General features: G+C 44.8%; 4 protein-coding genes across 6 annotated transcripts in view; 1 reads left to right on the forward strand and 3 right to left on the reverse strand.

Moving 5' to 3' along the window:
- LOC128430810 (ATP-binding cassette sub-family C member 4) overlaps positions 1–1,893 on the forward strand; it is an 18,014-nt gene extending 16,121 nt beyond the window's left edge. The window contains exons 26-31 of the mRNA XM_053416873.1: positions 22–177; positions 330–419; positions 614–786; positions 876–981; positions 1,097–1,231; positions 1,324–1,893. Coding sequence (XP_053272848.1) covers positions 22–177; positions 330–419; positions 614–786; positions 876–981; positions 1,097–1,231; positions 1,324–1,401 — 738 coding nt within the window. The 3' untranslated portion in view covers positions 1,402–1,893. The remainder of the gene's footprint in view (positions 1–21; positions 178–329; positions 420–613; positions 787–875; positions 982–1,096; positions 1,232–1,323) is intronic.
- LOC128430811 (ATP-binding cassette sub-family C member 4) lies at positions 1,593–18,312 on the reverse strand. Its single transcript, XM_053416874.1, has 32 exons — positions 18,127–18,312; positions 16,952–17,199; positions 16,309–16,419; positions 15,661–15,781; positions 14,968–15,192; positions 14,802–14,891; positions 14,309–14,472; positions 13,752–13,877; positions 12,681–12,930; positions 12,008–12,115; positions 11,783–11,872; positions 11,520–11,711; positions 11,264–11,358; positions 11,059–11,145; positions 10,854–10,950; positions 10,447–10,647; positions 10,166–10,303; positions 10,006–10,043; positions 9,818–9,930; positions 9,482–9,628; positions 9,275–9,354; positions 9,010–9,160; positions 8,807–8,926; positions 8,524–8,634; positions 4,985–5,085; positions 4,627–4,818; positions 4,381–4,536; positions 4,136–4,225; positions 3,888–4,060; positions 3,690–3,795; positions 2,287–2,421; positions 1,593–2,202 (listed from the first exon to the last, which is right to left on the reverse strand). Exons 2-32 carry the CDS (start codon positions 17,020–17,022, stop codon positions 2,185–2,187), a joined length of 3,897 nt encoding a protein of 1,298 aa, XP_053272849.1. The 5' UTR covers positions 17,023–17,199; positions 18,127–18,312; the 3' UTR covers positions 1,593–2,184.
- A 198-nt stretch (positions 18,313–18,510) lies between these two features.
- Positions 18,511–23,278, reverse strand: timmdc1 (translocase of inner mitochondrial membrane domain containing 1). Of its 3 annotated transcripts, none has more exons than XM_053417425.1 (8): positions 23,233–23,278; positions 22,110–22,450; positions 21,695–21,860; positions 21,468–21,556; positions 21,302–21,369; positions 20,741–20,819; positions 19,509–19,619; positions 18,511–19,386 (listed from the first exon to the last, which is right to left on the reverse strand). In XM_053417425.1, the coding sequence occupies exons 2-8, from the start codon at positions 22,427–22,429 to the stop codon at positions 19,236–19,238; spliced, it is 984 nt and encodes a 327-aa protein (XP_053273400.1). In that variant the 5' UTR covers positions 22,430–22,450; positions 23,233–23,278; the 3' UTR covers positions 18,511–19,235. The 3 variants fall into 3 exon arrangements, with proteins under 3 accessions (XP_053273400.1, XP_053273399.1, XP_053273398.1); XM_053417424.1 differs by having other exon boundaries at positions 22,999–23,246; XM_053417423.1 differs by having other exon boundaries at positions 22,746–23,246.
- Positions 23,279–23,529: 251 nt separating this feature from the next.
- poglut1 (protein O-glucosyltransferase 1) lies at positions 23,530–27,500 on the reverse strand. The gene is made up of 11 exons (XM_053417422.1): positions 27,346–27,500; positions 26,908–26,998; positions 26,464–26,607; positions 26,188–26,323; positions 25,975–26,096; positions 25,584–25,643; positions 25,391–25,490; positions 25,224–25,282; positions 24,949–25,116; positions 24,772–24,828; positions 23,530–24,588 (listed from the first exon to the last, which is right to left on the reverse strand). The coding sequence occupies exons 1-11, from the start codon at positions 27,416–27,418 to the stop codon at positions 24,432–24,434; spliced, it is 1,167 nt and encodes a 388-aa protein (XP_053273397.1). The 5' UTR covers positions 27,419–27,500; the 3' UTR covers positions 23,530–24,431.
- Between the last annotated feature and the right edge of the window lie 329 nt (positions 27,501–27,829).

Here is a 27,829-nt window from a genome sequence, read left to right on the forward strand (position 1 = left end):
GATGTGTTTCCTGGGTGTCAGGTTGGTATCGTTGGGAGAACAGGTGCTGGGAAAAGCTCCCTGGTCTCAGCTCTGTTCCGTCTGGCAGAGCCTGAGGGAGAGATCTACATCGATGGGGTTCTCACCTCTGAGATCGGCCTCCATGACCTGCGCCAGAAGATGTCCATCATTCCTCAGGTAAGAAAAGGATACGGTCACTTTGCCACGATTCAACCACAGCAGATCTGTAAGGATCCATTTATACAATGAGAAGTGGGTTTTAAAACCTGACGTGTGTTGTGGTTGGCCAGTCTGAAATAATTCGGCCTCTCCTCCTTGTTGTTTTCCAGGACCCGGTGCTGTTCACTGGCTCCATGAGAAAGAACCTGGACCCTTTTAACCAACGTGAAGACGAGGAGCTGTGGTGCGCTCTGGAAGAGGTCAGTGACCACAACAGGGTTTACAACAAACTCAGAAGGACATGATATAATAATCAGTTCAAACGTTGCAGAGATCATCTGGATTACTCCTCATGACACGGAGCAGTAGATATTTATTTTGGGAGACGTGTTCACATGAACAGTATAACAGTCAGAACTTATCAATCTGATTCTCTCTCTCCGTGTTTTTCCAGGTGCAGCTGAAGTCCGTGGTGGAGGACCTGCCTGGTAAGCTGGAGACGGTTCTGGCTGAGTCGGGCTCTAACTTCAGCGTGGGTCAGAGGCAGCTGGTGTGTCTGGCCCGAGCTCTGCTGAGGAAGAACCGCATCCTCATCGTCGACGAGGCCACGGCCAACGTGGACCCCAGGTACTATCCCACCACGCTGCACCACACGTCTACACGTCTCTGGATGGAGGTTTCTAAACATGTCTTCTCTCGTTGTCGTCGTCCTGCAGGACAGATGAACTGATCCAACAGACCATAAGAGACAAGTTCAGAGAATGCACCGTGCTCACCGTCGCTCATCGACTCAACACCATCATAGACAGCGACAGGATACTGGTGAGTCCTGCTGCTGCTATTTCCTGATCAGTAAAAGCTTAAGATTGTCTCTCTATTATTTACTCTATCACTCTAGTTTCCAGGGTAATAATCCCACACGTGATTTTGCCTCCAGGTTCTAGATGCAGGGAGGGTCCACGCCTACGACGAACCCTACACTCTCCTGCAAAATCCTCAGGGCATCTTCTCCAAAATGGTGCAGCAGACTGGTAAACAGGAGGCAGCAGCTCTACTGGAGGCCGCTAAAGTGGTGAGTTTCTGTCATAGTGTACGTCATGGCTATGAGACGCTTCTCTTTGTACGTAACGCTGAACTGACACTTGGTGGTTGATGTGCTTTCAGGCATATGAGAAGAGAACCCGCACCAGCACACCGGACGGACACGAATACAGTCTGGTCCTCTGTGAGACGCCCATGTGAGCTCAGGGAGAAAAGCCAGAGAACTTCACAAAGTGCCTGAGCCGACTATGCGTACATGTTTCCTTCAAGCTGGGAGCCTTGAAACCACTGCTGTAAAAACTTGATATAGACACTATTTATTTTCTATGCCTGCTATTTATATGTAAACAAAATTGAGGCCTTAGAAAAACTGCTTTAAAATGGCCTCGTAATCCTTTTAAATAATGTACAAGCTTTATTTTAGATTTGATTTTGTACATGTTAATGTTGACGTATAACTGGTCGAAGTTGCCTTTGTAAATATGAGTGATTGCACAGGATAATGAACAGTTCTGAATTTGCAAAGGTGGAAACAGCTGCTACGACAGAGCTGGAGTGTGTTGAATTATCCTCGTTGTTGTTCAAATTGACACTTTCAGTTTGTCAGTGTTTTCACACGTGTTTCGACGATCTGACATGTTTGTGCTTTGTTGTTTCAAATGCTACATAAAAACACACATGTCCCTCTTTTAATCCGAGTGTACTGCGTTTCTATTTACTCTCTACTTCTTCCTACTGAGATTTGAATTCAGAGCCATTTTCAGAGATTCTCCACAACAGCACAGAAATATCTGAAACAGGGTTTCAATGAGACAGGAACTCAGTTGTACATGAAAAACTTTATCAAAACAAAAGAGGAAATGTGAGTTATGATCACAAGGTTGTGTTTAAAACAAATATAAAAACAAAACAGTGTCAGGTCGCTCAGTTGTACTCTGGTGCTTCTTTCATCTGGAGTGTGTTGGTTTCAAATCAGTCAGGTGGTCAGGATGGCTTTGATGCCTGGAAACAGATGAAAACAAAACCTTTAATATTCCACACTTGTGTGAAGACATTGAGTTAAAGACGGGAACACGTGGACCTCACCTGTCTGGCTGACTCCAGCAGGGCGGCTGCCTCAGCTGGACCCATCTGCTGCACCATCTTGTAAAGAGCCCCCTCTTTGTTTTGAAGCAGTGTGAAGGGCCGGCCTAATTCCTGGATGCTGCCGCTGTTCAGAACCTTAGAGCAGAAAAAATCAATAACAATTAAAATGTGTCACTAAACAAAAATAATCCTTAACTAAAATATATATATATTTTTTACTTTACTTATTTTTTATTTGGTTTTCAACAAACAATATGCATATCCAGACAGTTACTTTCTTTGTCTATTTTTCAGTTGTATACAATACTGTTATACATGGTATTCAAGCATAGCGTGCAATGCATAGAAAAAACAACAAACATCAAACAGTGCTCACTCCAAGAGAGAAAAAGGGGGAATAAGAATAGATGATTGATTACATACATAATATATTAAATTAAACAAGGAAAGAAAAAAGAAAAACAAGTAAATGAAAATAAAACCAGGGATAAAGTAATAGTTATTGTCCACTCCAGAATTTAGTATCATAGGTGCTATATATGCTTTTCCGAGAGCATGGTTTATGATGTACATAAGTAGACAAAGTTGACAGATAGCCGCACAACCGGAGGCCCAGAGCGATATTAATTAGTAATCCTCATTGTATTAATAACACAGGTACAGGACCCCATCGTTTAGTAAAGATAGACTTTTGGAGCCTTAATGAATATGTGATTTGCTCCATTTGGTAGATGTCCCATACTTTTTGGGTCCATATATTATATGTGGGTGGGTCTGGTTTTAACCATTTGATGGTTATACATTTCAATGCTGCTGTGAGTAGTATGTTTAGCAGGTATTCTTTGGCCCTCCCATTCAGGCCTTCAGGCATTGCTCCCAGTAGTGCTATTGTGGGGTCTTGTGGGATGTCCTGTTGGAATATCTCTTTGAGGGCATCAAAGATTTCTCTCCAATATGTGTTTAACTTAGGGCAGAGCCAGAATATGTGCGTGTGATTGGCAGAACGTGTTCCACATTTCCGCCAGCACAAGTTGGAATTTGTCGGGCCCATCTTAGCTAATATTTCTGGTGTTCTGAAGAATCTGGTAATTATTTTCCATTTAAATTCCCTCCAGGTGTTTGAATTTGTAGCTAGGTGTGCCTCTGTGCACATCCCCTCCCAGGTATTCTGTGGTATGACCATGTTCATTTCCCGCCTCCCATTTCTGCTTTATCTGCAGGGAATTATGTAGATCCATAGATAGAAATATGTTATAGAGTTTACTTATTGTTTTCTTATCTTTGCTCCCCATCTGTATTTCTATTAAGAACTCCTCTAGAGGGGTACGTTTTAAAAGCTTTCCCCACTCTTTGTGTGATGTTAAAATATTTATTTTGATATCTCAAACACATGGGGGACTCACCAGTATCCTGTCGCTGTCTATGATGGTGTTGAGTCGATGAGCGATGGTGAGCACGGTGCATTCTCTGAACTTGTCTCTTATGGTCTGTTGGATCAGTTCATCTGTCCTGCAGGACGACGGCAACGAGACAAGACATCATGTTTAGAAACCTCCATCCAGAGATGTGTAGACGTGTGGTGCAGCGTGGTGGGATAGTACCTGGGGTCCACGTTGGCCGTGGCCTCGTCGACGATGAGGATGCGGTTCTTCCTCAGCAGCGCTCGGGCCAGACACACCAGCTGCCTCTGACCCACGCTGAAGTTAGAGCCCGACTCAGCCAGAACCGTCTCCAGCTTACCAGGCAGGTCCTCCACCACGGACTTCATCTGCACCTGGAAAAGCACAGAGACGTGAACATGAGCAACAACGTGCAGCGCATCTCTTGAAGCAGCTGATTGGACACTTGCCTCCTCCAGAGCCGTCCACAGGTCTTCATCAGCGTGCTGGTTGAAAGGGTCCAGGTTTTTCCTCACGGTGTCTGTAAACAGCACTGGGTCCTGAAACACGGAGAAGACTCATCATTTATTCAGTTGTTATTTGGTATTTCTGAATTTCAGAAACCAGGGGTGTTTCTCATTGGTCCAACAATTTGTTGAGTGATTTTTTTGAAGATGGTTGAATCGTGGCAAAGAGAACGTATCCTTTTCTCTACCTGAGGAATGATGGACATCTTCTGGCGCAGGTCATGGAGGCCGACCTCAGAGGTGAGAACCCCATCGATGTAGATCTCTCCCTCAGGCTCTGCCAGACGGAACAGAGCTGAGACCAGGGAGCTTTTCCCAGCACCCGTTCTCCCAACGATACCAACCTGACACCCAGGAGACACAGAAAAAGAATCACCTCCCAGCGTGTGCAGTGTAAGAACTGATGTGGCTTGATGCAGACTCGCATAGCTCACCTTCTCGTTGGGCTGGAAGGTGATGCTGATGTCTTTGAGGACCACTGGTCCATCGCAGCTGTAGGAGAAGTTTAACTTGTTGAAGGTCACCATTCCTTGACTCGGCCAATCAGAAGGAAGTTGCTTTTGGGTTTCCCAGGATGCTTCACTCTTTAGCTGTGTATACTCTACCACCCTCTCCACTGATGTCATCTGAGGAGAGGAAAGAATTCACACTTCCAGCCTCTTTGTAATTTGTGTCTATCCAATTCCCTCTCCCCACCATACAGGTTCTTCCACAAAAACACTGACATGCAAGCTTAGGATAATCCTGTCTGACCTCAACACTGAGCCTGATGCACAACCAGCAGGTTCTTACCATGTTCTCCACCTCAGCACTTTGCCTCACGGTCCACTGGAAGTTTCCCGTTAGCGTCACAACATAAGTGAGCACCAGGCCCACGGCTCCAGGCTCAAGCCCTTTTGAACAACACAAAACATGTTGCATTGGGATAATCTTTTACTACAAACCAACAAAATGATTCAACGGCTGACTACTAGTCAGGGTGTGTAGTTTTTGCGAAATCAATTTTCAAAGTTGGTAGCCAATGCAAAAAATCAAATGCTCTAAAAAAGAGCAAATGTCTGTTAGAATAACTCAGACAGTAAAAGTCTCACCTCAGGTGTAGGGACGTGGGTTAAATTCTTACAATGTACAACTAATTTATTTATGTTTTAGGTTCTTGGTTCATATCCAATCAGAAACCTCTTTGCTGCCTTTTTCTCTTACGTGAACATTCACTGGATCTTGATCTTTGTGCTTCTCCCAAAGTGTTAGAGAACTTAAGAAGTTTATTCCTCCCCCGCGAGTCCACCTGACTTGGTATATTCGATTTGTTTTGATTTGTTTATTGCTCTCCAGTGGGAGGCCATGTCTCCCCCGGCCCACAGCCAAGACATTTTCAAAGCCCAAACCCAACACAAATAGTCAAAGGTTCTAAGACACTTCAAACAGTTGTCTGATGAAGTGGATCAGATGGTTAGAAGGTTGACCCTTAGATGTGGGACATGGGTTTAATTCTTCCAACGGCCAAGCAATTTTCAATTAGTTTTCTCAAGTGAAAATACAGTATACAGATAGAACGTCTGTTACTGCCGTTCCATTGTCCTTCTGTAGTGTAGAGGAAAGGCTACAGGTCTCGATAGCAGAATGTTCACGGTTCACAACCTGATGTGGTTCGTTTTAAGTTCTCTTGTAGAAATATACTCAACATATACCACGTCCGTCAAAAGCATGCCATTGTCCTTCTGTAGTGTTGAGGAAATGCTACAGGTCTTTGAACCAGAAGGTTCTTGGTTCAAGTCTGACCAGAGAAAATGTACTATCTCCCATTCAAATCCATTCTGGGGCAATTTTGTATTGTTAACATGTTGCAAATGAACAGGACAAATAGAACATCTGTTAACCGCACTAAAGGAGACCTCCGCTAGCATGGCGGAGATGCTGTGGGACTTGGCTCCTGAAGGTTCCTTGTTCAAATCTGACCAGAGCCAAACTGGCTTTGGCTTTGCAACAGGGTGTAGGGCAACAGGGTGTAGGGCAACAGGGTGTAGGGTGTAGGGGAGCAGGTGGAAGCTGAATAGTAGCATGCAAGAGCCCAGGCCCCCACCTGTACACACGCTGGACTCACCCAGTCTCCATGTGGAGACTGGGTGAGTCCAGCATGTGCGTCTGGCCAGATCCAGGTTCCCCAGAATAGTTGCCTTCTCCCGTGCTTTGCACGGGAGAAGGCAACTATTCAACTACCTTAAAATCATTCTCCCATGTATTGCGCAGAGTGCAATAAAAAAAAAGTGTTTTTTTTTATTTTTAATTTAGTTAGGTCACTTATTTAAATTGCATGGAGTATATGAGAATGGAAAACTGTCTAGTGATAGATTTGAACCAGGAACCTTCTGGTCCAAAGACCTTTAGCATTACCTCCACACTACAGAAGGATAATGGAATCCCTTTAATGGATGTTCTATATGTAGAGTACAATCTTCACAAGAGATCTTAAAGCTAACTATATCAGGATTTGAACCAAGAAACTTCTGTTCTCAAGACCTGTTGTCTTTCCTCTACACCACCGAAGGATGATGGTTTTATTTTAACGGATGTTCTATATGAATAGTGCATTTTCACAATAGAACTTAAAGCTAAACTCAATGAGTTTTGAACCAAGAATCTTCTGCTATCAAGACCTGTTGTCTTTCCTCTACACCACCGAAGGATGATGGTTTTATTTTAACGGATGTTCTATATGAATAGTGCATTTTCACAAGAGAACTTAAAGCTTAACTCAATGAGTTTTGAACCAAGAATCTTCTGCTATCAAGACCTGTTGTCTTTCCTCTACACCACAGAAGGATGATGGTTTTATTTTAACGGATGTTCTATATGAATAGTGCATTTTCACAAGAGAACTGAAAGCTTAACTCAATGAGTTTTGAACCAAGAATCTTCTGCTATCAAAACCTGTTGCCTTGCCCCTACACTACAGGAGGATGATGGCAAAACCTAATTGGACGTTCTATATTAATAGTGCATTTTCACAAGAGAACTTAAAGCTTAACTCAGATAATAATACTTATAATTCTATAATACTTGAGCTACTTGACCAGAGACACACAAGGCTCTTTCTTTGGGTTCTCAAGTCTTTCATGTGTATAACTTCATAAAGTCAGTGAGTGTCAGTGAGTTGGAGTTGAGGACCCAAAGAAAGAGACTTGTGTGTCTCTGGTCAAGTAGCTCAGTCTATTAGAGGATGGACTTGCAGACTTGGGGTCGTGGGTTCAATTCTTATGAGACCCAGTTAATTTATGAGGTCAAACAGTCTGATGAGACAGTTGAAAGCTTCATGAGAGGATCTTTGCATGTGTTGGGTCAAGTAGCTCAGTCAGGTGACAGTAGTCTGGTGGAGATGTGAGTTCAAGTCTTGTTCATTGAAACCCTGAGGTTTGATTCTTCTGCTCTGGGAGTTTGAAGTGAAAAGATAAATCTGCCAGGAGAAGGTTGGTGAATGTGAAGAGGACTCAGTGGCGTGGTGGATTGGTTCACATCTGCAAGGACGTACCTGTGAGGAGCTGGTTCCTATTCTCACTGTGGCTGTTAACCGTAACATGTGTTTGTGTATATGTATCTATGTTTGTGTCGGGGGGAGGACCAGGAACAAGGGGTTATCGAAGGAAATCCCAAAACTGGCTGAAATTGTATCTAAACATGGGAAGAAGGTTTGTGGGGTCTCCTCTCAGTAACTACCATCTAAAATATCAACCGATTGATCAGGTCTTCTGATTGTTTTATCTAATCAATGGGTTCATATTTTAAGCAGTAGTCATCAAATGATGGCTCCTGGCGGCTCTGGCTCCTGGTGGCTCTGGCTCCTGCCCTCTCCAGCGACTCTGGCTCCCTCTACCTCCATCACTTGCTAATGAAAGTAGCAAACATAAACTAATGAGATGAGTTTTCAGTTTAAGTTCAATAGTTTTTTAAATAAAATTTCAACCTAAAAAGATATACTAACATGTTTTTACGTAATTTTGGATATCATACTATACTATGAGCATTTGATACTATATTCAATCAAAATAGATCAAACAGTATTTTATATTGCAGTTAGTGTCGTCCCCTTTTTTAAACATTAGCAAATAATATTAATATTATATAAGGAATAAACTTTTAAAGTTAAGTTCTCTTACACTTTGGGAGAAGCACAAAGATCAAGAGAACGAACGTGGACTCTGTTTGCTCCAGTGAATGTTCACTCAAGAAAACAAAACATCAGGATGGATTCGAACCAAACACCTTCTGTTTTGTAAAGCTCAGTGGTACAATAGATGAACTGTACTGTCTGTGTGCATATAGAAGATCCTCACCATCTCTGAGGAAGATGCAAGCAAATGCTGTGCAAGTGATAAATATGGCACAAATGCTGTCAAGGCAAAGTGCAAACCAGCGGGAGGTCATCAGGAATAAAAACCATGCCTCTAAGAACAGGAGAAAAGAGCATATGCATAAACAGCATAGAAACACTGTGCACCATGTGCCAATGTTACCGGACAGCAGACTCTTGCTGCGGTAACACTTTCCTTTGCCAACTGCAGTCAAGCTTTAAATCAGCTTAACGTCAAAACAGCAACTCAAACGGTAAAGGTGAACCTGAATGCAGGTCCTGATGAGCATCGAAGGCTTTCTTCAACATGTCCTCGGCTCTGAAGGCTCGAATTGTCCACAGGCCTTGAAGAGACATGGACAGATGGGACAAGACGGGACTGCGAGCTGCAGAAAACATGGCAGAAAACTATTTGCCTCCAAGCACTTTTAAAAGGTCACATTGTTTAATGAGGAATGCAGGGACATACTTGTAGACTCCAGACGTTTGACATCTCGTGATGTGCTGAGGTAGAAACGCCTCAAGTACAAGAAGAGAAGAATCAGTGGGATGATGGGGATCAGGATGAGAGGGATGACCGAGGCTGCCACCGCCACCACGCCGGCATTCTGCAGAAATAACTGAAAGCAACAAAGTGAGGGATGATGAAAAGGTTCTGAAAAATAAGACGGTCAATAAAAGCAGTCTAATGGTGCATGTACAGTGGTCTACATGAAGAAGTTCTAAGAGCTCACCTGATAGAAGTCCACGAAGGTGATGGGTAACATCGAGTCCATCTGGCTGATGTCTTTGGAAAACCTGTTCAGAATTCTTCCTACATGAAGACAGTCAGTTACGAGTTCCTCTCACACACTCACTGCTCTGGTTTAGCCATAATTAACTAAACAGACTCTCAATTATTAAGAGATATAAACAGGAAGTGAATTCTGAGGGTGGATCACCTGTAGGGTTGACGTCAAAGAAGTGAACCGGCGTGCGGAGGACAGCGTTGAACATGTTGTTGTGCAGCGTCTGAGCCGATCTCACCAGCCCATGAAAGATCACTAAACTCCTGGCAAAGCCAAAGACCACGGCAGCTGCTGTCAGACCTGGAAACACAAGCACCAGGGCCACAGAACACAAGAGCCATGTTGAAGGAAACAAATCTGGTAACATTAAGACTTCATCCTTTTAATCTGGAGATTTTATTCTTGTAATATTACTTTAATCACCTTATATTTAGACTTTGTTGGTAATATTATGACTTTATATACACAATACTGTGACAGTAATCTGACCTGAGTAAATGCTGAGGTAGAACGTGAGTGTGAACTGTTGATCTGTGTGAGTGATGTTGATTCCATTTGAGAAGTCAACAGTGGCTGTGCTGTTCGAACCCTTGGCTCTCGACCTGTCAGGGGACAAGACACATCAGACCAGCAGCAAATGATGAAACTGTCAAATCAACATCTGATGAAGTACTCACCAGTACACCAGCCACCAGTCCTGAAGAATGTATGCAACCTGTTATGGGAAACAAAGCTCAGTTTTGTAGCTGAGACACAAACTGTGGGTGAAAGGTTTAAGGCTTGAAAGTTTGTTCAGGTTCGAGTGTGAATGTCCGAGGCCTCTGAGCCACATCTCACCTCAGCTAGGACACTGAGCAGGACTACGACCAGCAGGACCAGGAGGTTGGAGCCTGCATTGAAGTACTTGAGATAGATGTGGCCACTGACGTCTCCTTCTTCTCGTGTTTCCTCGGCCATGGTGCCAACGGCTTCAGCCTGAAAAACAAGTCATTACTGATCCGCATTTTAAACCATCATTCAGGGAATTGCTCAAATCACATACCGACTGATTGGAATGGTGGTAAAACAATGCTGGATCACTTTTGGACTTTCAGATTTTATTTAGAAAATGTACCTACAGGAAGTTGGTCTTTCCAGTTGCTCTCTGGCGGCAGGAGGCTGCTCTGAGAGCAGGTGGTCGTCCGGCTGTGCAGCGAAAGTTTGTCTGAGTCACCTGACCGGGGCCATTGCTCGTGCTCCTCGTCGCTCCTCATCAGCGACGTCATGTCCAGACCAGTGGAATGCAGCTCCTTGTAGGTTCCCTGTGCCATGACACGCCCCTGAGAGACACACACAGATATGTTGTGTTAAACGTCTGAATAAAGTCGAATTATAGTAAATAAACTTCACAAGGTGGGCTCATCAGTTACCTCTTTGAAAGAGGTTGTGTTCTCACACGTTTCATATTGGTGCGGATGTGGATGATTTGTTTTCTCCTCTCACACTCAAAGCATTGTCTCTTGATTTATTGTGTTAGGGCACAAACCTCTTTAAAGACCAGAACCTGGTCATTTGGCCTGAGATGCTGCAGCTGGTGGGTGACCAGGATACGAGACTTGTTCTTCAGCAGGCCACAGATGCACCTGATGCGTGGACACATTTAAAATAGCACTAATATTCCATCGGTGCATAACAACATGTACATCTGTTTTTCTTCTCTAAACAATTTGAACCATCTGGTGGAGACTCACTGCTCGAAAAGATGTTTCCCGACCTCAGCATCCACGGCACTTAGGGGGTCGTCCAGGAGGTAGATATCTGCATCCTGGTACACAGCCCTGGAAAGAAAACACACACATTCAAGAGGAGAGAGCGCCTGTGACACACACCAAACTGACAGGGTGACAAACATGCTTTAGGTCGGATAAATGTTCCCTTTCTACATTGTGACTGTACCTCGCCAGGTTGATCCGCGCTTTCTGCCCCCCGCTGAGTGTGGCTCCTCGGTCCCCGATCAGGGTCAGGTCTCCATCCGGGAGCAGCTCCAGGTCCTGCACGCAAACACAATGAAACCTTACAAAGTCCTGTGCTTGCAAGAACGTGAGATCTGGATAATTGTGTTTTGGATTGGTCCACAACTCAGAATAATGTCTGACGTCTGTTCGAAGTCTGAAAACGCGTCAGTGGTTCTGCAGCAGTAGTTATTTCTCACCTTCTTTAGAGCACAGGCCCTGATGACCCTCTCATACTTCTTGGGGTTGAGTTCCCCCCCAAACAGGATGTTGCTGCGGATGGTACCCGGGAACAGCCAGGGCTGCTGGGATACGTAGGTCAGCTGACCTTTGACCTGCAGCGTCCCGGTGTCGTGAGGCAGCTCTCTCAGGATCGCACTCAGCAGGGATGACTGATGGAAACATGGGACTCAGGAACATGTGACACAGTGAATAGTGAGAAAAGAACACGAAAGTTACTGACCTTTCCAGAACCCACTGGTCCGATGACTGTCAGGAGCTGGTGCGACTTCACAGTGACGGAGACATTCTGGAGCGATGGAGCGTCCAAACTCTGACAGGAGACACACAAACCCTATGTTGTATCATGTCCAGTCCCATACTGGTCATTCTCAGCCTGTCCCTTTGAAAACAATGTTTAACAACTATTACTTATCCAGTTTAATAGAATATAAAAGCTTGTATTCACCTTATCCCAGTAGCAGGTCATCTTCTGAATCTCAATGGAGATCGGGTTCTTTTCATCCAGAGGCAGCCCAGAGTTTTTTCTCTCAACCTCTTCGAGCAGGAGGAAATTCTGGGAGGAGGAGAATCACAAACATCAACACTGAGCCCCCCCGTTCACAGCCGTTTGGTTTCAACCTAACCACAACGCCAAATAAATCTGGAAAATAACGTTTAGAATATCGATGAAATGTTGTCATGTTATCACTGATCTGACTCAACTGAAACTGACATTCAAACCAACGTGTGGACAGACAATGAAGACATTATGCCACCGGCCACCAGGTGTCGCTGGCGTGCAGCATAAACATGATGTAAGGTACTGACATGAATCAGCAGCATTTTCAAATCAATGTTTGACACGGTCCTGTAACCAGTCGCTCAGACATTTGATCATTAAACGGCCTTCGGCTCGCATAATGTTACGCAAACTCCTTCATTCCTGAAAGTTATAAACTATGACCCCGTCCTGTGGTTATGGGATTTTTCTTGGAAGCTCCAGCAATTACCACGCTTGAGCAGACACAGCTCAGAGAACAGCATCAGCAACTTCTAGTAAAGAATCTTCGAGAGTCCTGGAGAGATGAATGTTTGAATGACACATGGAGTCAGTGGAGTTTCATTTTGAACTGAAATACCTGGATCCTCCGGATGCTGACTATTGTCTCTGACAGCTTCTCCACAGCCAGAGGGAAGAACAGCGTGACTGTGAGCTTGATCGTTCCGTAGAGGGACACGGTGACGAACACACTGCTGGCTGTGATGGTGTTTCCCAGCAGGACGTAGACTGTGAAGGTGACGAAGACGATGATCTTGCTGCTGGCAAAGAAGGACGCCATGTTGAGTCCTCGTAGATAAGAGCTCTTCAGGATCTGATTGATTTCTTTCCTGGGAACAGAAGACAACAAATGGATAGAAGAGGTGACTTCCAGTTGCAGGAGGTTTCTGATTCTACAGAAGGTTTTTATCCAGACTCATGAGGTCACTGTGACCTTTCACCCCTGACATCTAATTCTTTCAACTTTGAGTCCACAGTTTGAAGAAATGTCCTTTTCCCAATGTGGAAGAATACAAATTCTTTCAGGTTTATTCACTGTGCAGTGGAGAGAACATCACAGCAGAGCAACACAGCTCTGTCTCCTGCTCGACAGCCGGGACAGTTCAAACCATCACATTAATAGTAAACCAGCGGTTGTGGATTGGGCTGAAACAACCAAAAGGTGAACGCAAGGTCCAGGACAAAGTGATGTACATTAGGTCTGCAAGTAACACATGATGTCCCCTCACCCTCGGCTGACCTGATGTCTCTGCTTTTAAAAAGTTACAGTTTAACCAAAACAAAGATGAGACTTCAGGCAGAGCTTCTGTCCTCGGGGAAAACGTGCTGATGACATTTGATGACAGCCAAACCACAAATGTTTAAATAAAGTGTCATATTTAAAAGAGGTTTCATAGTTTAGATCGGTTTAAGATTTTGGATCCAGAATTAGAAAAACTCCAGAAAACACAGATTCTCTTCCTTGCTTATTCCCTTTTTATAAATTGAATTAGGAGTTAAGTCTCTTAATATAATGACTTTTCTTGAACTATTCTGAATTGTATCTAATTGATTTAATTAACTTTTGGACTTTGGATGCACAGGCCATCGCTTTCTCCAACATGGCCCTCATGGATATATTATATTTTCCAGCAGATGTTTTTCTTCTTACCTTCTGACTTCAGTAACCAGAGCAGAGAAAGGTTTCTCCCAGGCGTACATCTTGATGATCCTGATGCCAGACACCACTTCGTTCATGATACGGATTCTGTTGTCAGTGAGGACGATCGTTCTGCTCCTGCAAAGATTGAAAAATGTGCACGTCATATTTTTCATCATTATTCTGTTTGGCACCATGACAAATCCTTCCCTCTGCCAGGGAGGTGTTTTAATTGCTGTTTGTCTGTCAGCATGATTACGCAAAAACTTCTGAACCAAACACATTGGAACCTGCTGGAAAGATGGGACATGGGCCAAGGAAGTACTTTCACTTTGGCACAGATCTACTCTCCCCGTGCCCTTTAGGTTACCTCCACTAGGAGGTTACGTGTTCATCTGGTTGTCTGTTCATTTGCAGCATTATGCAAAAAATCTACAGGAAGCATTTCAACGAAACTTGTGATATGTGTCTTATTATCTTCTTTACCATTGCAAGATGTTTTTTTTGGTCCATTTTTACTGATTTAGGGGACTGATGATTTTGTTCTCTGTGTCCTGGCGGTTTCCTACCTGAAGATGCCAAAGAGTTTTCCAAACACGGTCTGCACAGGCAGCATGAGGGCGATGACTGCGACGCCTGCCAGACACGACTGGCCGATCTCATACCAAAGGAAAACGATGATCACCATCGCCTGCAGAGGTCCCACCCACAGGTAGTGCAGATTGAGTGTAATCTACAGAAGCAACAGTTCATCATCAGTGCTCGAAAAACTGGAATATTGTCTTTTACATACAAACAGACAAAAACTATCACTGCTAGTCTCAAGTCTGCAGAATGTCTGAATCCACAGAGGATCCTCCGCAGGATTCTCAGTGAGCGTGTGGGTGTGTTGATAAAGATTCTGACAGGGGAAAGATGCAAAAAAAAAAAATATATATATATCTCTAAATGACAAAAGCGGGGTCATACGTCAAAAGAGTTTTTGGAGATTGAGCCGATTAAAAGCTGTTAAAATGACTTCTGCTCATTCAGATTTCTATTTGTTGTTGTTTTTCTCTTTACCTCATCGAGGCGGTTGGCATCATTTGAAATGAGGTTGACGATTTGTCCAGTGGTGGTTTGACCCATGGATCCACTGCTGAGACTCAGAGCCTGAGGAGAGAGATGAAACCTGTCGAGTGACATATGTCCACGTCGTGGAATCCACAGGATCTGAATCTACACCCACCTTCCTGTATATCATGTGACACGTGGCTACTCGCATCTTCATGCCCTCTATCTGGACGAAGTAGTAGTAGATGTGTTGGAGGACTGTCAGTCCGAAGCTGGAGAGGCACATTCCAGTGGCGTAACAACACACCAGGTACAGACTCCTGCTGTCCTCTGGGTTGTAATTCTCAAAGTAAAGGATTATTTTCCCCAGGAGAAGAGGCTGGATCACTTTAATGGCCTCCTTTACGACAAAGACACGACACACAATGAGATAGAAATACACACATTACTGATGCTGCACCCTGGAGAAACTGCAAAACTTGCTACAAGCTCTCGTAAAAACAAAATACAACAAGTTCTTAAGGTTCAGATCCATCATAAACACAGGCAAGGACCTTGCTTGTGTGTCTCTAAACAGGGTGGGAGACATCCTGTCTTCATGTCTCTGTGGTTGACCCCTAGAGTGATCCCAACCATTTGTTCAGAGACACCATAAAGTTCAGGCTTCAAAAGTCCATCAATTTAAAGTCCCTGAGCGATAATCGTAAACCTAAAGTTAATCCTAAAGCTGTCCTTTTAAATAAACAAACAATCGGGTCAATTTTCAATCTTCGTCTGTTCATGCAACATCATTACACAAATGCAAAATTTCCATTCCACCACTGATTCCAGTGCAATGTGCTAATCTGACCAAATAGCGACATAATACCATTGAAAATGCGATCGACCCAATGAGAGCAAACGACCTCCCGAAGCACTGGGTCAGAATCCTGGTGAAGTTCGGCTTCCTAAGTTCCTTCGTAGCTTTCCTGACCTCACGATCCCACAACCTGTGACAAAGAACAGGGACAACTAGGTTTACTATCATTAAAATGTTAATAACAAGTCAATTCATTTGAAAACATTAAATGTCGAAACTAGTGCATTTATAGAATTTAGAGAAAAAAAATATTTTTCAAACTTTTGTGCATTTGTGTTCCGTATGGAGTCCGGGGGCCATGTTTTCACTTCATCACAACAGAACTGTGACGCTTCATTAAAACACTACAAGTGGTTTTCCAGTTGAGGCTTTGTTATCATTGTACAAGACGATACAACGAGAGCTACGTCTAATGAGTTCAGTTTCAAACAATGAACGATATAAGAAAAGTTTTCTAGATCTGACAGGCCCCTGGAGGAAAACGACTCTAGAGTTCTAACAGTACTGATCACCAGATGTTCGGGGCCGGAAACAATGTCAAACACACCGTCACTCAGTAACACAGTTATTGTAACATGATCAGATGCCATTGAAACATCAAGACGTAACATGTGTAAACACACGTGTGTGATTGAACATGTGAAGATGAGTCAGAACCTCTGCAGCGTCCCTCCGAGGGCGTCAGACCGGTACTCTGGCAGAAGGTCGTACAGGTCACTCTCCTCCAGCCTGCGTGTGCGGCCGAGGCGCAGCAGGGGGGTCAACCAGCTGGAACACACAGGAAGTGATGCAGTTAAGGAGCATGTGTCACAGCAACAGCAGTTTATTGTCTTTTTGTCATTATGAAGGATGGAGAGGCAAACCCCAACATAACTGTGGGGGGGTTCTCCCATTCTGAGCTCTGGGAATGGGAGAACCCGGTCAGTCATGCAGACTGCGCCCCCTGCTGACCACCAGCCTGTCACTAACAGGAGGACCTTGACCTCTCAACACAACATCTTTCCAATCTGATCACACAACCCCTGTGCACACTGGACATCTCCTGTGATCTTAACCCTCAACAAGAGTCAGGAACAACGACTAAAAACCCGTTTACCAGTAGAACCCTCAGAGAGTCACGTGTGAGGATCCCTCTCCCAGGACGGACACTACAGATGTCACGTGTAAAGGAGGACATCAGCAGACTGTTTGCAGCATAAGAATAAACAACTCTCGGTCACACAGTGTCTTCTCTGGACTGGTCCCATTCAAACTCCACTATAAGGAAAGCACATGCACCCGCAGCAGCAGCGGGACTTACCACAAGAAGAGCCGGGGCAGGAAGCCGGCCGCGGCCATGGGGTCGGGTCTGTGCCCGGTGTCTGCGGACATTCTGGCTTCACTTCAGGTTTCCTTGAGCTTCACTCACACTGGATCTACTCCGCGAGGAGTGATGTCACAGCGAGGAAACCTGAAACTCGACCAATGGCAGAGTCGGAGCTGCAGGGGGCGGTGTGGAGCTGTGTGCTGCTGCTGCTGCAGAGACTCGATATACTCTGTAAATACTCACTTTATATATAACGACAACACATACACAAATATCTCACTGGGAAAGTTGCTCTGCAAAGCCCTAAAGTGCTCTGAGCACCTGCATTTCTATCCCAACAATCCCTGAAAGAATCAGTTGTATCGATCAATCATTGTTGACTATTGTTGTGTAACGTTCAGGTACAGTCGGACCACAGGTGTTTCTCCTTTGCTCTCAGTGTCCGCCCTTTCATCTCACAGAAAACAGCCTCGCGCTGGGGCGTAACGTTATGAAAACAGATATAAACGAGTTTAAAGGAAACCGGTTGGGCAGAAGTTTAAAGTGTACCGTACCTGCAGCTTCCTGAAGTGAGGTGTTTCCAGAGCTGTCCATGAAGGCACCACCGCGTGCACGCGCAGAGGTTTATGTGATTTAAAACAGGCCTGTAGTCAGGACCACATTCCGCCTTACGTTGGATCACTGTTCACATGTCTGATTCCCCAGCAACACTAGAGCTGACTGTACAATAACAACAAAGGCCGAGGACAAGTGTTGCTCCTGTTTTCTATTATATTGATTATGGATATTTTAAACACTTTTAAAAGCACACAGATAAATCAATTATCATTTTCTCAGAATATTTCTTCTTATTCAAAGTACATCTGCAGTTGCACAAAGCCACCAGTAGAGGGTGCCCTATTGAATATGTAAGGATTTTTTTATTATTTCATGTTTTATTGTATTTTATTCACTCTTTTCTCATCTGTAACGTTTTATTTGTGCTCTAACGTTGTGTGATATTCAAAAAGCTTTTAAATGAACACTTTTTAATTGTGTCTTGTTATTATAACAACTTGTACTTGTATTACTGATATGCTTACATTTTTTATTATTTTATTTAAGAAGCACTTTGTAACTGCTATATATAAATAAACTATTATTATTATAATGAGAGAATAGCTGTTTACCTGTCCAAATGTTGTGGTTCTTCTCTTTTTCTTCCACACAGGAAGGGACACACACATACACAGCCAGTCCCAAATTGATTGAACAGCTCCAGTGTGGACCTGCAGCAGTTCACAACTCAAACACTAACTTCAGGGGGAAATAACCAATGTGTTTACCTGAAGTAATCACTGCACAAGCTGAGCCCCATTCCCTCCGAGTCTTTCTATTGGCCGTCCGTTTGCACGTCAGCAGTCACTGCTGCATCCAAGGCCGCAGCTGCTGCTGTGTCACATCTTGTTTACACCAGGGGCCACGGCTTTGTTTGACCTAGTTGCTGAAAAGCCCAAGAGGCACAGTCAAAAGCAAACTACACATTAACGGACACGGGGAAAAGAAAGAAACCGTTTCCTAAACAGACGAGGTTTGACCTTTATTGTATCAAAAACAACAACATGATACATATCAGTTATTGTTCCAGTTACTTTTGTTCGTTTTCATTTTGTCTTGAGTTTGAAATGTCACATCAACGTGAGGCTTTGCGGGAGAAACCAGTGAAAGCTGGGAGTACCTCACTGGGACATTTGTGTCTCTCCAGAGAGCGTCCTCAGGTTCAGTTATACAGGTGAGGACAGTGTAAGTGAAGCACGACCACACTGGGACAAGTTTGTCTTGATAATCGTTTAATAAGACGGTCACGTTCAGTTTTCTTGGAGCAAAGACTGAAAACAAGCTGAGAACTTGAAATGAGAAGAGATTTCATGTGGAACCGAACAGACGAGATGAAACAAGACGAGTCAATAACACAGAAGCTCAACGTCACTGAATCCTGCAGGAACATGAATATCATGTCTGTCAGGAATCCACAGTCTAATATGACTGAAAGACACAATCCAAACAGTTTCTGTGATTTACAAATGTGTTCTTCCCTCTCAACTTTCCTGAGCAGCTCACTGATGCTACTCGAGGACAGTGTGAAGAGCAACAGTGTCTTTTTCATTTCAGCGTGAATCCTATTCCGCTCTGCTGGAGTGGCGCTGAGTGACGGAGTCCAGGCGAAGCAGGGACCTGTTTATCCTTAGAGGTGGATTTAGTCCCACCTCAACTTCCTGCGGAGCACAGGCGGCTCCTGTCATTGGCTGCTTGAGTCCTGAGCCACGTCCTTGTTCGGTGGTGAACTGAGCAGCTCCTGAATCCTCTGCATGTCCTTATTGGTTTCCTCTGCCTGACAGCTGAGGTTCAGATCTCCAATCAGCTCGTCCGTCAACTGCAAACGGGCCGCCCTGGTGGTATGAGAGGAGGAGGAGGAGTTAACCAAACAAAACAAAACTTCACTGTCTCATTTTCATTATTCTTGGTGAATGATCCTGTGAGATAACGTCATTAAAAGTCTTCTTTAAATTACCATTCTGCCAGTTTGAGCTCGTACAGCTCCCTGCGCTCTCTCCTCCTCCTCTCTCGCACCGTCTCTCCAGCCAGAGACTGCAAGCTGACGATCAGAGCCCCAGTGGGAATCCTGAACACAAGTTGTACATTATAAACATAGACCTGTATATTTACACATCTCAAGAGGATCCGTCCAGTAGTTTTTGTGGAATCTTCGCTAACAAACATGAAAACTGAACTTTCTTGGTGAAGGTAATAAAATAGACCAGTTAACACTCAACACTTTACTATCACATATAATCTGTTCTGTTTGTACATTCTGCTCCAGAAGCTGCTTCAGCTGTTTTAACCTTCCCTCTCTGACGGAGTCCTGCTCCAGCTCCCTGTCACACCACCACGTGCAGGACGAGGGGACGATTGGGAGGTGAGATCTGGAGCGTGATGTGCTTTTCCGATTTGCTGCCTTCTTTCATTTCAACCCTGTCTGCCCCAACTGCACCTGGCAAAGCCGGGGCCGGGGCTGTTTGCACACATCAAACGCTCCAGGTGGCCGGTCACTGAGGCAGACAGCGAGTGGGGGAGCAGAAGGAGGAGGCGACGCTAGTGAGGAGCCAAGAGGAGAGGAGACGAGGGCCGAGCCAACACGGAGCTGATGATCTCACATAATCCAAACCGGCCCCTCCGGTCCGCTACGCCCATCAAACACCTCGCACTCAATCTCCATCATACGATCACATTCAAACCTGCTCCTGGCTCCGCGCACTCGACTGGAAGTGGCCACAGGAAGGAGTGAAAAGTGGAACAGAGGAGAGGAGTGAGGAGCGAGAGTGGAGCACAAGAGGAGATCAGATGTGGTTGATGGAGATCAGAGGCCGGAATCACAGCAGTGGTGTAAAATGGAGAGGGGCAGTTGCCGTCTTGGCCTGGCTCCTCGCTCTAGTACGCAAAACACGGCCCTCTGTGGTGCACATGAATCCCACTGGCACCGTGAACAGGGCTGAGGGGAGGGGGGGGGGGGGGACCTCAGCTGGGCGACAGAGGGTAGCTGGGAGGGGTGCAGCTGGCTGCCAGAGTGCTCACTGCTCTGGAGCACACAGGCACCGATGTGGACACACATGAGCGAATTTGCACAAGAAAGAATATATACCGAGCGCTTCCTGACGACATAACTCCGACCAAGACTCTTCTCCTGGATCAGTTACAATAAAACGTTACGATGACCAGTGGCTGTTTGCACAAGTAGAACTTTACCCCAGCACGGCTCCGATGATCGTCCCTGCCACCAGCCCACCCGGGCCCAGGTTGAGTCTGAAGAGGCCTCCAGTGACAGCTGCTCACTCACACACACAGGCACACACACACACACACACACAAAGACACACACACAGATTTTTATTAACATCATAGAGCGAAATGAAGTGTCCCATTGCTACAGATAATAACATAACTCACAGACAAGTCGACACATTATCTCCAGACTAATTCCAAAGACCTCATCTTATCAGCCTCACACTTGGCACATGTGTGTTGTAACTTGGGTCGGGTGTGACTTGGTGATTTGAACACGTGATACTTTAAACATTAATGAAAATTGATGCAACCAGCGCTCTGTAGAAGCCAGGGAGGGCGGGGCAGCGTGCTAAGAGTCAGTCTGAGGACGAAGCTGATCAACTGGTGCAGTGTGGAGTGTGATGTGGAGCCCTCAGTATGAAAGCTAGCTTGTGAGTGTGATGCAGACTTGTTGTGACACGGTGTCGGGCTCAGCTGACGCCCACTGGATAAATAAAGAGGAAATAAAAAGGTGGGACTCACCTCCAGCTGCAGCGTAATGACTGAGTGTGTATTTGTCTCGGTACACAGACAGACCCGTGCTGACGGAACTAAAGAGGGAAACACCCACATGTGAGTTATCACATTTCATGTTAGTACGAACTGCAACTAAACACACGTTCAAACATCATTGCTGTTTTATATTTACTTGAACAAGGTGACGAACGCAGTCACTCTCCAGCTCCACCTCCATCCATATCTCACAAAACCACGGATAGCAGCGTTATGGGCCGAGCGCTGAGTCCAACACAAAGACACAGAGACAAGGACTTTTCTATGGGAATCAAATCTTCTCATTTCTATTTCTCTTATGTTTCCTAAATCCGCTCCTCATATTCAGATATCAAACATACAGAGACGACAGACGTCACTCACCACTGCTTCCACTCGACTGGTATAGATTTCCGCCTGGCTGTTTTGGATGTAGCGCTGCCTGGCGTGGCGTGCAGCTGGCAGGCCTCCGTAAATCAAGCCGGCGACTGCGGCCACGGCGCCGCTCTTTATCACGTTGGTCAGCTCCTCTGGGTACCGCTGGGTCACGCTGCCGGGACACGAGAGGGAGGAAGCACAGCTCATTCAACAACACAGACAGATATGTTTAGAAGAAATATAAAACAATGGATGGGTGGTTTGTTCTAGTTTTATTTTACAAGCTACTGATTGTTATTTGATCACATCTCACAAAGGTGAGGTTCACTTACAAGGTGGATGATTTATAAATAAAGTTCACAATTCAGGGAGATTTGGGCTAATGACACTAAAGACAGAAAAGTAAGAGACAAACACTAACTTTCTGTCAAAGAGGTCCTTGATGCGATCCCATCCTGTGTCTGGGAATTCTGGCTTTCCCAAGTTGCTTGGCATAGAGCGTGAAGATGAGCTGGGTGCAGGAGCAGGGCTGGTTGAGGAGGAGGAGGAGGAGAGCATCTGTGGCGGCTGGGCAGCAGCCACATCAGCTGCGTGGACCCTGGGGAGCAGGAAGCAGAAGGATGGAGGCCTGGCTCTCTGGATGAAGCCCTGCAGTAGGCCGGTGCTCAGCATACCCCGGGGTGCTGAACACGCCTGCCATCTCTGTGGGGTGATGCCTGTTGTGTGTGGCTCTGGATGCATCACTCTTCATCTGGCGTCGGACTGCAGAGAGGAGGCAGAGACACATGGCCATGAGTTGGGATGTTGCACTCGCTGCCTCGACTTGAGCTCCAGCCCCAAAACAAATAGCCTGAGGGCAGACGAAGCCCTGGCAGGGCTGCACGGGCTGTCCGCTGCAGCAGCTGTTACATGGTGCAGTCTCACCAACACACACAAGCAGATTCTGTCTCTCTCTACTTCAGACTAATCACAAAGCTTCCAACGCGCTGCAGGGACCCGACGGTCGTCTGAGCAGGACGAGACGGCAGCTCCCAGGTAAAGAGGTGAAGAAACTGACCTGAGATCTGATCACAAGTGGCCCGCTGTATCTGTCTGTCTGTCTGAAGATGCAGTGCATGTCATTCGACTCATGTTAATGCTGCAGCACTAACACAATCACAGTCATATTACATGTTAATTCCATGTGCAGGTCCTCATCAGACTAATGACACAGAGCTACATTAGCGTAGCCGGTCTCTTCCCGTGTTAAGCTAATGTCTCACTCCTGCACACGAATAACAAACTGCCTTACTTTTAATCTCTATACTCACAGAACGTGAATAAAATGTTTGTGAGTCGCCCGTCCGACAATGGGTGCATTAGCTCTAGCAGTTAGCATTAGCGAGTAGCCTGTGTAAGCCAGTGGAGAAAAGCAGGTTAGCATCTGACAACAGTTTGTTCAGTGAGCGACTGAAGCTCTGGATCATTAACGATCATCACAAACATTGTAAACACGTCAGTTTGTTGTTGTTGTTCCACTGAGGCTCTCTGTTTCTGATGCTCACCTTCAGCTGCCGGTGTCCTGACCTCTGACTTCTGCAGAGATAACAGCGACATTACACAATAGCGCCAACCAGCGGTGTGGAGGACTGGACATGATAGAGACAGACAGACGGATAATAATAATAATAATATATTAATGAATATAAAAGAAGTTACACATTAATGACAGAGCAATGACAGGCAACATCTAATTGAATATTAATAGTAGGTGAAGCAAAGATTGGACTGGATACATCAGAGATCAGTTAAAACGTGTAGGTTTAGAAAACGTCACAGTAATAATAAAAAACGTCAGCAGGACATTTTTAGAACCAAACAATTTATTGGCATAAAAACAAAACTGCAGCACAACAACATGGACGTCACGTGATCACAGCGTGTCGGTCCACATTGGAACGTACCATCTTTACCACACGTCTGTACAAAAGGACACCGACTGGTTCTGCTGGTTCACAGAACAACGTGAATACTACAACATATTCACCCCTGTCCTGTGTCATTCACACGTCATCTCTCAACACACACAAAGATTCTGTATAAAAAGCCACATTTCAAAATAAAAGACTTCTTCTGTGACTGTTGACCCTTGGAGTGGAATGTCACATTCTTTTGTGCTTTCAAGTTATGAACCAAGTTGTGTCAGAGCCCATTTAATAATAGACAGTGACATTGTTATTGCATCGTTTGCATAAATATCATTTATGCAGTGTAAGGATGTGATGGTGACAGTCGTCTGCAGTGTCTTCAGTTGTCCAACAGAGGGGGACGTTGCTTCAAGTAAAGATATATAGAACAAATTCAACAGGCAGAAATCTACCTATCAGGACTTTGACAAACTTTAAAAGTGGAATCCTGCATTTCCCATAATGTAACTGTTTTTTTTCCTCTATTCGATTCCTATTGCCACATATTTCACACCTTCCACTCTGAGTTTATAAATACTCTCTGTAGTAAAAGAGTATTGTAGAGTATTTTCTCGGTTGGAACGGCCAATACAGATTTGGCAGAAGAGTGGCACTTGCAGGTAAACTCAGTAAACTACATTCACGACATCTATGAGACTAAGACACTGACGTCATCCGAAATAAATGAGTCTAAAAATACTGTAGTGTGATTTCATTCAATCATATGTTGTGCTGGAGGGATTACATTCACTATCTGGAGTTCCCCTTCCCTGCAGCGATGCTGGTTCTGCAGAATCTCACAGCTCCGTCCTCCTGGGTCTGGGGATGATCTGGTTGTAGTCGCTCTTTCTCTTTGGTTTGTAGGTGAGAAGGCGGCTGAACTCGGTGAGAAGTTTCTCCCAGTAGCAGGAAACATCCTCCATCCGCAGATGGTTGAGGATGAATTCTTTACCCCTGTCGGGAGGAGGAGAAACAGATTCAGACACAGATTTGATACGTGACAAGAGCTCAATTAGATGTTCCTTCAGGAGGAGAATAGGCTTCTGTAAAGCTTTTATCACACATGAACTCTGGAGGAGCTCAATTTGAAAGCAGCAACAATCCATCGAAACCCTTCCATTAAATATGATGCGTTACCTTGAGGCGATCTCCTGTGTGATGGCATCGTTCTCTCTGACAAACTGTAGAAGCTCCCTGAGGACACAGATCATGGAAATACACATTACACCTTCAGCATTGATAACATTGATCCAAATACTACCTTTCTTTATGAAGTTGATGAAGTGACTGTGTAACTGAGACGAGTCGAGGTACCTGACATCGGAGAGGTCCTGCTTGACGGGGATGTAGTGAACCCAGGGCTTCAGCTGAGCGTAAAAAAACTCCTGCCACTCATCCCCCACGTGAAACACCAGAGAACCACAGAGGAAGAGATGTTTGAGGCGGAAGCTGGCTGCCACGCCGCGGAAGTTGAATAAATACCTGAGAGACGTGGAAAGAAGCTGAGTCATATCGTTGATTCTTCTCAAAGCTACACAAACCTTTCAGTATGTAACTTGTAACCTGGCCTGTACAACGTGGTCTCTTACTTGTATTTGCAGTGATCGACCAGTGGGATTTCTTTGGCTGCAGGACTCCCTAATGTGTCCTATGGCAGAGATGCATCATGATTAGTGAACCATCAGCGCTGATCACCTGTGACATCCTATAGCTTTATAACTAATAGAAGTTGTAATGTAGTTTCAGTGTGTCTGACCTTCTCAGACTTCCAGGCCTGGTTCTTCGTGTACTCTGCATCCACCAGCTCTGGAGCTTCTCTGGACAGGAGGATCAGTGGGTCTCGCTCTGGACTGGTCCTGTCAAGGAGACAGAAAGAGGACAAATCAGCTCGGAAAACACAAATGGTAAAAAACTTCAGATGACTGAGGTAGTGAATTTCCAGGACTGACCGGGAGCCTCTGAAGAATCCTTTAGACTCTTTCTTCGTCCACGGCCACTTTGCTGCTGACCTGGAAATGCACAACATTTAAATTATTCAAAACCTTAAATATACTTGTAATAACTAAATCATATATATGGATATGATCGACTTATACCAAATAATATTTAACATATTACCAAAAAAACTATTTTATTTTTCTGCCAAATATTTTATCTTCTAATTAATTAACCTGTGAGATCATCTGTCTCTAAAATTCAGAAGTTGGGGATAAATATCCATCACATTTGTTTTGTTTGATTATTAATCCAAACACAAAGAAAACATGTTCTGATTCTGTTATCTACTTCATTGGCATATTCATGTTTCTGGTCGTCTCCTTGCTTAGTGATGAATCTTACTTTTTGAGGTCGTCCCTCATCAGATCCCACCTCCCCAGACCTGTGGGGTAGATGGGCCACACGGCAGGTCCGCCCTCCCAAAACGTCCACGCAGGATACATGATGTCCTGGTAGTCTGAGGTCTACTCACATCAAACAGACACATGAGCAGTTACTGCATCTAGTACATAAATATTCCTGAATACGTGCATGTAAGTACTGTTCCAGTCTGACCTTACTGAAAGAGAAGACAGGCAGGGTCGGCTGCACCCACTTGGGGACTTGAGGGTAATCTCTGACGTTTACCACCATCTCTAAATCAGGTAACCTATCGATCAGCTCCAGGATGAAATGCTCCACTCCACTGCACCTGAACACAGAGACACACACAAACACACTAGTACATGTGTAGAAGAGCCGGTGGTTCAGTGCAAGTCTGAAATCAGCATTTATGTAGGTTTTAACGTATCGGGAGTAAGTTAAGTAGTTTAATTCAAACTTTATCTTTACCTGGCGGGGAACATGCAGTTGTGTTCCCTGTACAGCTTGTGGTCGATGATCTGGTAGTGTGTGCCCACTCCTCTCTGGACAGTCGCAGCCATGAAGTCCTCAGAGATGCGTCCTTTAAAGGGCCGCAGGTCCTGCTGTAGGACACTGAAGCAGAAACCACAGAAACGTGTCCCGGATCACAATCAATGGTAAATAAGGGCTGATGAGGTGTGAAGGGAGGATTCCAGAGGTTTCTCATGTGACCAAACCAGCAGGAAAATGATATTATATCTGTGTCTGTGCAAAACTAAAGTGGGATGATTTGACAGGTAATGACCAGTTTACTTTACAAACGTATTGGTAGTACTTGCTTTGTTACGATTAGCAGAACAAGTGTTCTATCCTAAGTGTGAATGATGTAGGGGATGATAACATTATGATTCTTGGACCTTGAGCTTCACTCACCTCAGGTGGCAGCTGCAGTTCACAGGGCTGCAGGCAGCGAATCCTCCAACCGCCTCAGACACGGTTTCTCTGAGCTTCCTCCACTCTCTGCCTGAGACAGTAAATGAAACATGTGAGCTGAGGTTTTCACATCGTCCCAACACTGATCCTGATCCGCTTTCTAATCTAATGTGCTTCTGTATCCTGCCTGCCTCAAATCACCTTTAATAAACAAAACACCAACATAAATCTCATTGTCTTTGCTGCTTTTTGCGGAAGCTCCAACTTTTTCCCACAACTTAACCCATGTTAGCTCGCAGGCTAGCTAGCATGTTAGCTCGCAGGCTAGCTGGTGAGCCCGTAATGTGAAGTTATCTCGGGGGGAAACAGCCGAGCACAGACCGGCGGGGTCTCGTTGTTCCTGTGGACGTGTTGACGAGTTGTTCACGTGTTCGTTACCTGCAGCAGCGACCGAGAATAAACCGTAAATCAGCCACAGCGTTGAAAAGCTGCACAGCCAAACCCGCTCCATGTTTCTGTTGATCCTCTACTTCTGTCTGAGGAGCAGGACGAAACCCGCCATCTGCGATCCGTTGGTTCTGCTTGGAGCAGTCAGTACGGTAATGCGCAACACAATTCATCTACCGTAACGTTTATATATGTTTCTTTGTTTTTATATCTCTCCTTTTTCATCACTATTGAACACTGGATAGTTCTTGTGATAAATGAAATGAATGCAGGTCCATCTTCTCTGGTCTGTTGAATATTAAACACACTCGTGTATTTAAATGAATACATGTGAAATTAAAAAAACTAAAAGATGTGCAACTGAATTTAACTTTATTTTTATGAATAATTCTGAGCACCTGGCCCCCAAAATGTCTCTGTAAAACATAAAACATCAGCTCCCACTGCACAGCCAAAGATCCTAATAATTCTCCCT

This window comes from Pleuronectes platessa, chromosome 24 (genome assembly GCF_947347685.1).
Source record: "Pleuronectes platessa chromosome 24, fPlePla1.1, whole genome shotgun sequence".
Lineage (NCBI taxonomy): Eukaryota > Metazoa > Chordata > Actinopteri > Pleuronectiformes > Pleuronectidae > Pleuronectes > Pleuronectes platessa.

What these genes read in the sequence shown, in the direction of transcription:
- LOC128430811 (XM_053416874.1), bottom strand. Translation starts at nt 17,022, where the DNA reads ATGTCCGCAGACACCGGGCACAGACCCGACCCCATGGCCGCGGCCGGC. An exon ending in GTCACATGATATACAGGAAG is followed by an intron (nt 14,892 to 14,967) that starts GTGGGTGTAGAT and finishes CTCTCTCCTCAG; the next exon opens with GCTCTGAGTCTCAGCAGTGG. An exon ending in ACTGGAAAGACCAACTTCCT is followed by an intron (nt 10,304 to 10,446) that starts GTAGGTACATTT and finishes CTTGTTTTTCAG; the next exon opens with GCTGAAGCCGTTGGCACCAT.
- timmdc1 (XM_053417425.1), bottom strand. Translation starts at nt 22,429, where the DNA reads ATGCATCCAGAGCCACACACAACAGGCATCACCCCACAGAGATGGCAG. An exon ending in TCATTACGCTGCAGCTGGAG is followed by an intron (nt 20,820 to 21,301) that starts GTGAGTCCCACC and finishes GTGAGTGAGCAG; the next exon opens with CTGTCACTGGAGGCCTCTTC. An exon ending in ATCATCGGAGCCGTGCTGGG is followed by an intron (nt 19,620 to 20,740) that starts GTAAAGTTCTAC and finishes ACTTGTGTTCAG; the next exon opens with GATTCCCACTGGGGCTCTGA.
- poglut1 (XM_053417422.1), bottom strand. Translation starts at nt 27,418, where the DNA reads ATGGAGCGGGTTTGGCTGTGCAGCTTTTCAACGCTGTGGCTGATTTAC. An exon ending in AACTGCAGCTGCCACCTGAG is followed by an intron (nt 26,608 to 26,907) that starts GTGAGTGAAGCT and finishes TTTCTGCTTCAG; the next exon opens with TGTCCTACAGCAGGACCTGC. An exon ending in GGATTCTTCAGAGGCTCCCG is followed by an intron (nt 25,491 to 25,583) that starts GTCAGTCCTGGA and finishes TCTCCTTGACAG; the next exon opens with GACCAGTCCAGAGCGAGACC.